The 13,465-nt window shown below is 42.5% G+C and overlaps 1 protein-coding gene across 1 annotated transcript in view; it reads right to left on the bottom strand.

Annotated features, from left to right (window-relative positions):
- Window positions 1-1,592: 1,592 nt before the first annotated feature.
- The window catches only part of AKT1 (AKT serine/threonine kinase 1), a 114,263-nt gene continuing 102,390 nt past the window's right edge, over window positions 1,593-13,465 (bottom strand). The window contains exons 11-14 of the mRNA XM_018556636.1: window positions 11,978-12,192; window positions 9,482-9,569; window positions 7,258-7,360; window positions 1,593-2,095 (exon numbers count right to left, since the gene is read on the bottom strand). Of these exons, the coding sequence (XP_018412138.1) occupies window positions 2,016-2,095; window positions 7,258-7,360; window positions 9,482-9,569; window positions 11,978-12,192 (486 nt within the window). The 3' untranslated portion in view covers window positions 1,593-2,015. The remainder of the gene's footprint in view (window positions 2,096-7,257; window positions 7,361-9,481; window positions 9,570-11,977; window positions 12,193-13,465) is intronic.

Below are 13,465 nucleotides of genomic sequence, written 5' to 3'. Positions count from 1 at the left end.
AAAAATAGATTTAGGATTTACATGCACTTTAATATTTCTAGTTCCACCTCCACCAAAGTAAAATTCCCTTTTTTTCTTTTTTCATTGCCAATTTCAAAAAAATATATTTTTAAATCTGTATTATTTCCAGTTGCAATCTTGTACAAACACATTCTGGATCCACCAACCAAGGAATGGGAAGACTCCGGGGGCACAAAAGAACCTTTTCTTTTTTTTTGCATGACTGCAAACATTTGCGTACATTCCAAAAATCATAGGCGATGCATATAAGTCACACAACGCCTAGTTTTCCAGCTTGGCCCATGATTTCAACTTGCAACTCTCACTTCAAAGTCCAACTACCTAACAACCTACTACATTCCCTTTGTCAACATCAACATTTCCATTGATCTCCACAAACTATGCTTAGTTACATTTAATATCTCGATCACCAGAGTCATGTTATTATGAGAAAACACGTTGTGTCCCCTTCAATAAATGACCCCCCCTCCCCCACAACACATTTTAAATAACTTACAAAAGCAAGCAGCTGACTTCTCGAAGTATACTTTAAAAATGGTTTTCTGTGATTGTGTTGGAATAGGTTCGGAAAATACAAATGATAAGGACCGCCCTTCCCACCTGGGGAGTGGTAGGCCACGAAGTGCTCAAATTCTTGTGTAGTGCTAACTTTATATATGGATAATATTTTTATTAAGCATTAAAAAAATCCCCAAAAAAGAAGCAGTTTTAAAAATTTTCAAACTTCTATCAGAAGTAAAAACTACTCTTACAAAAACAACCCAATAGTCTTCATGTAATATTTTCTTTACACTGAAAAACACTGGAAAAAAAAACAGTTTTAAATGACCAATGTTGAAAACCTAAAAATTTATTTGCGAGAAAAAGTGCACACCACTATTCATTGGTAGGTACAGATGAAGTGTTGCATCAATTTTGTTTTAATTGTAATAATAAAAATGCCTCATCCTACACAATTAATATTAATCGGCACTCCTTTCTTTTTGTGTTTTGCATTTCTGATGACATTGCTGTTTGAGTGGTTTGGTTTTTGAAGGCTGTTTTTATTATACCATAAAACTAGAGAGTTTGATTTTGAACCTAGGTTTGAAAATACCGGCTAATCTCTACCATTTACAGTGACGTCCGCTAGATCTAGAGGCCGTTTTTCGCAGGCAGACCCAAAATAATTGTCAAGCATGCTACAATTGGAAAAGCTCTAGAAATGACATTTTTAGTTATTGAATTGAAAACCCAGCTGAATCAGATATGTATTGTCTTTCTACAGCAAGATAAATAACTTTTGTTTGGTGATTGACCTCACTGAGGCTATAATTGCTGGTCCAGTTGTTGGTCTCCTGTATGAACTGACTTCATTTTTTTTTTTTTTAATATTTTTTTTTAAAAGAAAGAAGAAAAAAAAAAGTGACTTAAGTACTCACGACACGTTCACTTTCTGATTATTGCACTATCAACTATGCCTTCTATTATTTCCTAACTACATCCAATTGTCCACACTTTGAAAAAAAAAGTTAAAAACTCTAAAAATAAATAAAAGAACATTGCTTATGGTACAGGTTGACCAGGGAAGTGAGAATAGTAACTTTATTTTTTGTTTTTCTTATTCATGATATGCTCGTTCTTCCGTAGTTCCGTTGACAGCTCGTGAGCACATTCTCAAGACATTGGCTGTGTGGCATCGTCCAACATAATGTATATGAATGTATGTATATTTAAAAAAAAGATACATACATAATTTAATGGATGGAATATTTTCATCTTTGCAATTGTGAAATGAGAGAACCGTTTTGTTTTGTTTTTTTCTTTTAACATACAGACTTTTTTTTTTTCCCCAGACATTCGTCAACTCCTTTTGTGGTCATACAAACATAGTTTATAGTTCATAGGCTATAGAAAGTCCTGTACAAAGTCTGATGAAATTAGTGCCCAAATATGAAGTCTGTGTGTTGCAAATGGAAAAATAAAAGGAAAAAAATAAAAAGTTTGTGAAACATCTAAGCATTTCCACTTGCAGAGTAGGAAAATTGGGGAAAGTGCGGCCGTCTTTCATTGTCAACAAATTCCAGATTATCGTCTGCAGAGGAAAAAAAAAAAAAAGGCAACGTTAAGTAAAAAAATAAATATCACTCTTTGGTAGATTCATATTTTACCTTTTATCAAAACTACTTTAACAGATGGAACTAAAATAACTTCAACATGAATTACCAACTTGGTGGTGACAACACAGCTGTGAACTCTATGTATAAAAATAAGGTTTTCCTTTAAAAAAAAAATAAAAAAATTCAACAGAAGTATAAACTCATTTTGGTAACATTGCAATATAAAAATCATATTTTTACTACAGAATGGCCTTAAAAGGATTAAAGTAGATTGTAAGCCCTCAGGGGCAGGGCCCTCCTTACCATCTTGTCTAGATTTGTATTGTGATTGTAATGTCTTCCCTATATTGTAAAGCGCTGTGCAAACTGTTGGCGCTATATACATCCTGAATAATAATAATTAATTTGCTGAATTATTGTTCATCATAAACAGCTGCCATATTTTTTCATCTTGGTGCTGCTGATCTCCTCCAACTGCTTTCATGCTTCCTGTCTACATGCACTTGCTCCAGGGTTAGCTACACATTGCCCTGCCCCCCGCTTTCTTAGAGGGAGAATGAGAAGCCACATTGGGGTATTTCCAGACAAACTAAAAAGGTCTACTTAGAAGATAACAAAACACACACAGCTCAAATGTATTCAGACTTACACTAACCATACATAAATTCAAACGGTGAATGACCCTGTAAACACAACCCAGATCAAAAAAGAAAGTCGACTTAAAAAAAAATCAACTGAGCGGAGTTAAAGTGACATTAAAGTCCCATCCCCCCTTTCTCCCATGTTGCTTTAAGACTTACCCTAAATGATGACTCTTGATCCGATCATCTTTTTGCAGTAGTTTTTAGGAGTCCCTCCAGCGCCGGTGCCTGTCTCCGATCCAGTGCTGACTGCTGTGTCTTCTGTGTCTGATGGAGTATGTGCCGGTGCACGCTGCCTGCATTGACTTACCCTGCGTCTCTCCTCTTCTCCCGGCCAAAGATCTCTACTGCGCATGCGCCCACCCCATGATCCTTAGCGTCCGCCCGAGAATCTTCAGACGGGAGCGAGAGGCTGCGACACAGGAACGTTTTTACCTATTTGGCAACTTTGGCTAACAAGCCCCCTATGTAATAGCAAATATAAGGTGACAGGTCCGCTTTATGGAGACATTAGAGGTCTTCCAGACTCCTGTCACCTACAGACCCTAAAGAAGCTGATTAAGCAGAGATCCGCTTCACCAGCTTCTTCTGGCTCTAGGAGCCAGAGAATGTGCTCAGTGACACCGGAAGTGATGTAATACATATCACTTCCGGGTCCAGTGATCGGGCGGCCACGGAGGTGGGGGAGGGGGGGCACGGCGCTGCACCGCACAAGCGATCCAGTGCCTGTACAGACACCGGATCGCTTGCATATAAACAGCGATCGCCTACTGTTTAAAACGGTACCAAGAACACGGCTGCTGCAGCAGCAGCCGTGCTTTTGGTATAAATACTTCCAGCGGATGATGTAGAATTACGTGAACCCGAGGGAGGTGGTTAAAGAGAAGCAACCACTTGATACTTTATATTTCAAATGTCCACCCGAATATATCAGGCTTTAGGATACCAATGAAATATAATTCACTGTTATGGCTGACAGCACCTTCAAGAAACCTTTGGCCACTTGCAAGTATTTAGAACACCAACTGCTCTGGAAACCAGGTAAAATCTATCGACTCGACGTGAAGTGTGTAGGATTGATCTTTACAAATGTAGCCAGAATCCACACAAGGAGTCCCCACTTTCTACTCAAGAACTCCTTGTTCTGGTATTACACGGAGGGAGGCAGTCCAACATGTGTCCAGGCAGGCAATATTATGTTATTTAGAGTGGGTGGTATCCGTAGGCAACATCTAACAAATGGCTTTATCCTGTGAAACCGAATGCCTCTTCTTGAAGTTTTGGATCTGGCGTTGAGCCTTAAACTTTTGATCAGGAAGTAAATACCCTGAATGGCTGGAAGATTAGCAGCAAGAGGCCGGCCAACAGACGAGGCCGATTTAAGAATTTGTCGTTACTGCATGAAAGCTTGGACCAGCTGCTGCAGAACCTCTGCTTACAGCCAGCAACATGCAGCTTCTTTATTTATATATATATATGGGGCATACATAAAAGTAGAACAGCCCTTCAGCACCGCAAGTACGCTCTGACTTTTCCACTTGTCCTGTGCACTTGGGACTAATGGGATTTTCAGCTTCAGTTAGCCATGTAATGGAAAAATAGACAGCTGTTATAATCTGCAGTGTCTGAATCTAGACTGCCATTGTGAATCAGCTGTCAATCAGTCCGCTTTCGGGATACAAGCAGAGGACAGCTATGAATGCAGCCTCTCAACTTATTTATTTTTTTTAAACATGGAGGAACCCTTAAAATAACTTTCCAGTCTCGGGGAACCCCATGCTAATAGTCACTATCGCCACAGCTCAGGGTACATTAGTGTGATGGTCAGTGAGAAGAGCGCTTTTTATATTTGTGCTCAGTGTAACCCCCCCTCCCTCACCACTTACAAATGGCTAAAAAGACCATTGGTGTCTGATATTACTTATCTGTGAGGCAGAAATTACTACATGCTTAAAGGAGAACTATGAGGCGAGTGAAAATTACTCACCTCATAGTTCAAGCCGACGTGTTACAATGAAACTGTCGCACGTCGGTTCAATAGATCGGGAAGTGAGCTAACACATACTGTCGCTCGCTCACTCACTCACTTCTCGATCATCTCCCTGCAGAGAGCGGCGACTGTCAGTCATGGCTCCCCGCAGGGATTCTCCCTCTCCGATCCTCCAGCACTGACTGGAGGAACGGACGGTGGAGGGGGCAGACACAACAAGCTCTGCCTCTAGATAGGCAGAGGCCGCCGTCATTCACACAGCTGGGTGGATCTCAACAGCATTGTCGGGATCTGTCCCGGGCACGGCGGTCTCCATATATAGCGAGCTGTAATTCGCTATATATTGAGCTTTGGGTCACGGGAGAATGCTAGTATATGTCCTCCCGTGACCAGATCAGGTTCCCTTGAGGGACACACCAAGTCTTAACCTTTGGAGGTTAACTGCTTCCTGCAGGAATGGACACTAGAAAAACAAACATTTTAAGCCAGTCCAGGATAAGAACTCCCACTACCAGCTTGCCTTGTTTTTAATAGGGTCCAAGGAGGATGGATGTCTTATCTAAAGCTCAGTTGTGTTATGATTAACCTATTTTTGCTGCCACCTTATTTCTAAAAGACCCATGTACATCGTTGCTATACTTGGTCTCTTTGATTGTCGCTTTCCAGCATGGTCATCCTTAGCCAGGCCTATGGAGTACTGCATCTGAACCCTGCTGGTATGGACGTTGCGGGGATAGCCTGGAAGACTTTGTTGTGGTAAAAGTTAACTTTTGAAACTTTTAACATTTTTGAGGCATTGTCTCAGTGCTTGGCCCCATATTCATTTAGGTTGCTAGGCACCTTTAACCCATGTTCCCACTAATTTTACAATGAGGACTAGTCACCTCAGGCCATCTGAACCTCACCAGCTAGCAGCTGTCTGGGTTTAGTGAGTACCTAAGGCCCTTGACTCTTATCCAGGGTCTATACTTTGCCGTAACATCACATGGTTGCAGCATGTCTGGTTCTAGACATGGGTGCACTGTACTGGTGTCCCCAGCTCACATTCTACGAATGGTTCTGGGGCTGCTTGCAGCATACCTTCTGTTGGTGTAGACTTCTGCAGCCAGAAATCATGTTATCCTCTGATCTTAGAGCTTATTATCCTGGGAAGCCCTTCACCCTGGCTTGAAAAAGAAGTCCACACTTCGAAACGCGTAGCCATCTCATCCTGCAAACACCCGCCTTGTACCCAAGTGTCCCGCCAGCACTGGGCACGAACCGAGGTGTATACTCCAGCCTGCAACCAATGACCAGCACTTAGGCTAATACCGCTGTCTCGTGGCAATACGAGCCACCGGTGTTCCCCTCTCCATTACACATCTCCTTGTCACAGGGGAATCCCTGATATCACCTGGGAAAGTTTCTGATCAGTCCCCCTGGGGCATACCCGTCTGGATAAATTCTCTGAGATTAGCGATTGAGAAGTACACCGCCTCTGCCTCCCCATCACCTTCAATCAATAGAACTACAGACAAAAAGACTCTCTTAACAAAGATTCGCAGTCAGGATTTTCCTGAAGAAGTGGCACCATCTGTCCTTACTCCTCATCGATGACCTCGCAACACCCCTCACTCAAGAGTAAGTTTCTACACATTTTTTTCTTTGATGATTTTTTTCTTTGATTTATTTCACACCGTATCCTCACCGTCGCAATTTATATTCATGTTCCCTGGGGATCATCTGAACAAATTGGATCGACCGCCGAACATATCACTCGGCCACAGAAATTAAGACTGCTCCTCCCAACCTTTTCCCATTCCCTCCTCCCTGGCTCCGTAACACGCCCTCTCACTTAGTTTGTAGCGCTTCCCTCCTTGTTTTCTCTGTTGTATTATCCTGGGAAGACCTGCAATTTTTTTTTTTTTTTTTTTTGCCAATGTTAGATTCCCCTGCAGGCAGCAGTATAATCCGAAGGTCCTATATTCTGGTTGGTGATTACAAGTTCTGCCTGCTCGGAGGTGTATTCTGAATATCTGGTTATAGTTTTTATATAAGGTATGAAGTACATGGCTGATGCCTGTCAGTGTCACTGTTGCTGTTTCACATGGTTTAGTCGTTATTAAACTCAATATAGCTCTGCAGGTTTTGCCCGATGGGTCTGTATTTTCAAAGTATGCTATGCTGGAAGTTTCCTTAAAGACTCTAATTAAAGCTGAACTTCCTGCAAGTACATTGTATAAATCCATACATGTGAACAGTCTTACCCACCAAAGCATTTGAACAGCAAAAGATCCTGGACCTTCTTAGCATTAGCACTATAGCTTGGTCTAGGACACACCCAGATCTGCTGACTTGATAATGAATGAGTAGAACAATGATAAGGTCATCCGTCTGCCATTATCAGCCTGTTTGAGGCTGATCCACCATTTACTTTATCTGACATTTGTTACATCTCCTTGTGATCTTATAACTCTCACATTAGCATTTCACAAACCTAACTACACACACACACACACTCGCATACCTTGGTCAGGCGGTGTAATGGTAATCATCTGCGCCGTAAATTCTTCATCAAAATACCGTGTATCTGTCTCCGATGTGACTTGTGGTTTAAAAGGTGGTACAAGCTGAAGAGGCAATTCAGAAATGTTAAGGGATATGTTTCAAAGCAGAAACCTGGACACCAACACATAAACATCTGCATCTCTACAGGGCCCATGCATATAGGCAACAGAATAGAGCCCGCCTGTTCATACCCAATCCCCAATGAGCACTTATGTGCCCAGGTCAATTATAACATTTTAAAGAGAACCAGTCAGCACTGGGTTCATGGAGGAATTTCAATTGTAACAGTGCTGATTTTAATTTTCTAAAATATACATTTGCCATCTCATTTCGCATTATGTTTGCCAAGCTCCTTTGAAAATGTCTGCTGCCTGGCTGTCTAATTTCTGAATCGCTATCCTGGAACAGCTGGTGAAGTCAAAGGAAAGTCCAATATCTCTTTCTGCATGCTGGTTCTGTGTCAGTGACTCAATGTCCTGAAGCCTATGGGAGGAAGCAACTCGCAACTAACATTTTCAAAAACAGAGATCAGCAATAGCAGATTTTCTATAAGCTCAATATTGATTGGTTGTCTAAGTGAAATGGCATTTACAATTCTAGGTGATGCACTGGCTTGCTACTGCCTCAAAATAAGTGGGAATGACATTATATCCACAGTGGAAGGAAGCAGACATGGCTGAGACAACACAACAAGAACTGGGTACTCTTCTACACCAAGCATGGCTGTGTACCCAAGTCCTAATTCTCCACTCGAATGCATAGGGAAGAGACACCAAAGAACAGTACATATCTATTCTCTGTAAAGAGGTAATGTGATACTCCCCAAAGCCACCCGCCACAGAGAGACATCAGAGGAGTGATGGAGAAAAAGCAGCAGCCCCTTCCTCCCCTCCTCTGATCTCTTTCCTCATTGAGTGGTCTTGATAACAGAAATGAACAATGCTCTCTATACAGGCTGTAGTCTGCCAAACCCAGAAAACGGAGAAGGGTGACTCTTAGGCACACAAACATCCCATCAACTTGGCTTTACAGCTGTGCTGGTTTTATACCGTGCATCTATTCCATACTGGGATACCTCAGCTTTCCACATATACAAAAAGGACATCATTCTTCTCTATGACATGAGGGCAGGAATAGAGCAATAAGCTACAAAAATGCCACAAGCAGCCCCCCCACCCAAGGTTGGCCGCACTCCACCATATTCGGGGGACAGGGAAGAGCAATCTGCATTGAAATCTGAGTCAACAGAGAGTAAAGAAGCAACAACGTTCAGTTTCCAAATGTGCAGCATCTCCAATCTGCCTAAATATAAACCGAAACACGAAAAACTTCAGAAATCATTTTGCAGATGTTTAGGCCAGTGATTTAAATATCGCCAACTTCCCATATACTCCTGAATCCGTCCATGAAACAGAGGACATCTATTGCACCAGCCAGGATAAAAGTCTGGAAACAATTGAGCGTATTAAATATTAATAGGAGGTCCTTAGAACTGCAAAGGGCATTCATTTATCGCTGAACCACAAGCACGATGGGAATAGAGCAGCACTATGACAAAGTGGTTATTTATAATGCTGACAGATTGCCACCCTCCCCCCCGCTTTCACACAGACAGGACACTCCATTTCTCTTTGGCAGGACTCTGGTTCATATTGTAAAAATCAATTTGAGGCCTTCTGCACCATCTTGGCTCCTGGAATCCAGTGCGCACAGGCTGTCGGGCTCTGCAGATTGTGCCAGGATGCCCCGCCCCTTGCCAAGCCATAGTGTGCCAACACAGCTGCCGTAATCGGCAACAGCTGTGCTTTTCTTCACTCTGGAGTAGGAGGGCAGGGTAGGGAGGAGTGTGGGGGAGTTATACTGCGGCATACAGCAGTTCTACTATGCCAGCTTTGTCACTGCTAATAAAACTGTTACAAATGTAAACGCACGGTTGCAAATGCAATTGACCATATACACCTTAACTGTAATATATTTAAAGAAAATATGCACATGAGGTTTGCTTGTCTAAAATGAGTCCAGTCTGTGTTGCTCTACAGCAACCAGTCAGGTTCAAAGCCACGAAGCATCTCAGGTCATTAAAATTAAATTGCCTTCGGCACAATTTCATAGAGGTTCACTGATCTGGAAGCAAACCAGAAATTCTTACAGTGAGTAAACATGAATCAATCAGCTGCCATTACCTTTTTCTCATAAACGTCCTGCCATACGATTCCGGCAAAGAATTTGTGTTGCATGATTTCTTTTGCATCATCGGGGCCACCACCTAACCTGCAAGTGTGAAGAAAAGTGTGAAATCCACTGAAAGTACTCCGTTCTACTTTTATATTAGTCATCGGCTACATACAACAAAGGGCCAATCCGTCCAATGCGGTCCTATTGGTTGGATAGATCCTGACCAGTTGGAATCACCCACTAGCTTCATCTATTTCTTAAGGTCTTCTGGAGTGGGATCTCTGCACCCGTGTCCTCATCTCCATCCATCTGTCTCTGCTCATCCATCTAGAAAGTCAAGTGTGGCCCACCACATCCTGTACTTCTCTACTGATCAATGGGATCGTCCATCACTGACTCTAGGTCTATATAAGAGAGCACCCCAGTTTTTGGATCTTCCCGGTGGAGCAGCAGTTGTCTGTGCAGGCACATGTAGAGGTTCGCTATACACCTCTGAGATTAACTTACTTGCTTTATGTTTATGAAAGATGTGCGAGTATAAACGGGAAGAATATTTTATCCAATTTAAACATGTTACACATAGCAGCATTTAAACATAAAAAATAAGAAAAGATCATGTCTGGTTAGTTCTTCCTCTGCCAGGAGAGGATCCCTAATGAAAAAATGCTACAGACCAAAAAAAATGGGATCAACTAGGAGTCAACATTGGGCGGTGAACAACTTGATTGTGTCCAAGTGTTAGAGCACTGCTGTATACAAAATGCAAAAGAAATTCAACAGCACCAACAGATTCAAAAAGGGACTGAAACATGACTGCCACCAGGAGCAATGAACCTGAACTAACAACAAGTGAACAGTGGTGCCGTCATATTTCACTGGGTGTTGCTACGAAGAGATGGTGGGGAGCCAGCAAATACCAGCACTGCCAACCGTCACATGACAATTTCTGATTTCATTGGAAATATCAGTAAATATTTGAGGTTTTTATGCCTTTTATGTGTATTTTATATTTATTTACCCATCTACGTCTAAATTAAAGCAAATAGACCAATGGTCTGCCATCATCACTCTAAGCAATCTAACTTAACATAACTTAACATACAATGTATTATAATCTATCACCCCTGAAATGAAGGAGTTTGCTCTCAAAGGAAACCCACCACAAGAGAATTATGCAGGATGCCAATGAGGCTTTCCTTCTCAAAATACTCCAGTGCCCACTGCATTCTAAAACACTGATCTGAAACCAAGCGTTGATTTCTGACTTTACTGGCTGGATATCCAAGTGATATTAAAGTAAATACGTTTTTTTAAGCGGTTTCAAATGCTGATGAAATCAGCTTACAATGGATGCTGCTCTTTAATCTTTAAAATGTTTAATGTTCTGCAGAATCAGCTGGTTCCCTGAGCACTGATCCTGATATCCTGTATTAGGGGTGGCTCTCCTTTCCCTTGCAGGGTCCTATGAAGCAACCCTTGCGTGTGATAGTAAGCCGTGTGTGTCTCCACAAAACAGAAAGGCAAGTTACTCCACGCTTCCCACTCCTCCCAGCTAATAGATGGACAGCTGCTGGAGACTGCTCTGTCCCTTGTGATGTTATACTGGACAGGAAGTTAAAGGAGAACTATGGGGTTAGGGCTTTTCCCCATAGTTCTCCTAAGGGTAACGGGAGGGCACAAACTAGCGTCCTCCCGTCACCCAAAGCTCAGTATACCACGAGCTACGGCTCGGGGTATACTGTGAAAGGATCCCGACAATTCTGTCTGGATCCACCCAGCTGCGTGAGTGACAGCTGGCTCTGCCTATCCAGAGGCAGAGCCAGCTGTACCCGCCCCCTCCCCCTTCCGTTCTGCCAGTCAGCGCTGGAGGATCGGACAGGGGTGGAGAATCCCTGCAGGGCGCCGTGAGTGACAGTCACGGCTCTCTGCATGGATCGATCGAGAAGTGAGCGAGCGCCGGTATGTGTTCGCTCACTTCCCGATCTACTGAGCCGACCTGTGACAGTCTCATTGTCAGGTTGGTCGGCTCAGATTATGAGGCTGAGTGAAAATCACTCGCCTCATAATTCTCCTTTAAGGGAAGCTGGGCTGAGAGAGTTGGAGCAGTTTGGCTTTGGAGTCTTTAGATCACAAAGGTGCAAGTGAGAGTTGGGTTGGCACCACATTGTGTAATGCTTGTATATCTATGCACATGAAATTATAAATCAGACAATATTAATGTTTTTTGTGTTTAAAATAATAAGAAGCCAAATGGGTTCAGAAGATGTAAGTATGGGAGCCGCCAATGCGGTCTGTTTCAAGGTGCAAGCTCTAGGTCTGTTCCGTTCATCCTTCTATCACTACTTACAAAGAACACATACTGTATGCCTATATCATGTTCTGGCTCCAAGCAGAAAGCAATGATAAGGATCACTGCCCCCATGGCTTGTCAGGCATAATGACCGTTCCCATATTTCAATCTTCTGTTACCTTTCAGGACTTAACCCAAAGCCTTCAGGTCTTACCTTTGTTTTGGATCCTTCTTCAGCAAACCCGAGAGCAAAGATTTTGCTTCAGGTAATAAAGTGCGAGGGAATCTAATTTCTTCCATAAGAATAAGTTCAAAGAGTTTCTCGTGGTCCTGGTTGTAAAAAGGGAGGCGACCGCACATCATTTCATACATGACCACACCTAAACCCCACCAGTCCACTGCCCGGCCATAGTCATTATCTTCTAGTACCTGCAAGACAAAATGGCAAAAAGCAATGTTTATCCATGTGCACCCATTTCCTTTACCGTACAACTAAGGTCCAGTCATATTATACATGCAGCAGATCATTTTTATGAATCCAACAGTTTTTGTATTTTACCATGACTGCGCTCGCCCGTCAGCGCTGCCTCAGAGACTGAAGAGAGTGGAGGGCAGGGTCATTTGGTGTGTCCCCTTGCTATCAGGAAGTGCTGGAGGATACCAAGAAAACTACATTTCCCAGGACTACGAGTGATCCCTTCCCACAGCGTGGCACTGAGTACTGGACGGGATCGGAATTTGCTGGACTGGGCAGGGATTTATGTGTACACTCGGTACAGAAATGTATAACGTGCCTGGATGATGTCATCGCTTAGCGCTGTAATCCAAACCAACACAGCACAAGCAACTGGTGGCAACGTGGATTCAGAATAGAGATGGAAGCATCAACAGCATTTACCTATAACGTCGATAGGTAAAAGCAGTGCTACCGTAACACTGCAAGGGTTAAGTGCTTGTTTTGTTTACATGTAGCCATCCTTTTTTTTTTTTTTAAGATCTTTAGTGGTAATGTTCCCACACCCCTCCTCCTTCCACCATCCTCCATCATGATTATCCATCACAGTTATGATTTCAGCTACATCATGCTGAATTACCTAATGGCTTGGCACCTTTATCTTTCTATTATCAATATGGGATTGAATATTCTACAGGTAGAATATAAAAAAAAAACCAAAAAAAAAACAGTACAGTAAAAATATAATGCCAACACAGAAATCCCCCCCACCCATGGTACAGACAGAGAAAGTACGTAGGGCTGAAACTTTGTTGACGGCTCTCCCATCTCACCAGCTCAGTGTCTGTTCATTTCAGAACTTCATATACTGCATATGGCCCTTTATATCTCCCCACATGTTCATAGTGTACTGCCAGTCTCTACTGATAAGCGCTTAAAAAGCAGGATGGCCCATTAATTCTATTACAAGACTGTTAATGGCTCCTGAATCCACATTACTGTACTAAACGCTGCTAATGATTGCCAGTTCTGTTTGAGAGTACTGCTCCCGCTCACCAATCTATCTCTTCAATGGATCCCTTGATAGAGTTAAACAACAACAGCAGAACGCAAAAAAAATAATTCTGGCTGAATTAAGGAGAGTGATTAATGGGGAGAAAGAGGCAGGTTTTATTTAATAACCTGAATCATTTTATGCAGTTTTTGTTTGGAGGGCAAATTGTCTTTTAAATGGAACTTTAACTGTGG

Source organism: Nanorana parkeri, unplaced genomic scaffold (genome assembly GCF_000935625.1).
Source record: "Nanorana parkeri isolate BGI_ZX_2015 unplaced genomic scaffold, ASM93562v1 scaffold12, whole genome shotgun sequence".
Classification (NCBI taxonomy): Eukaryota; Metazoa; Chordata; class Amphibia; order Anura; family Dicroglossidae; genus Nanorana; species Nanorana parkeri.
The sequence above is the reverse complement of the archived record's forward strand: the minus strand, read 5'-3'. Positions and strand labels throughout refer to the sequence as shown.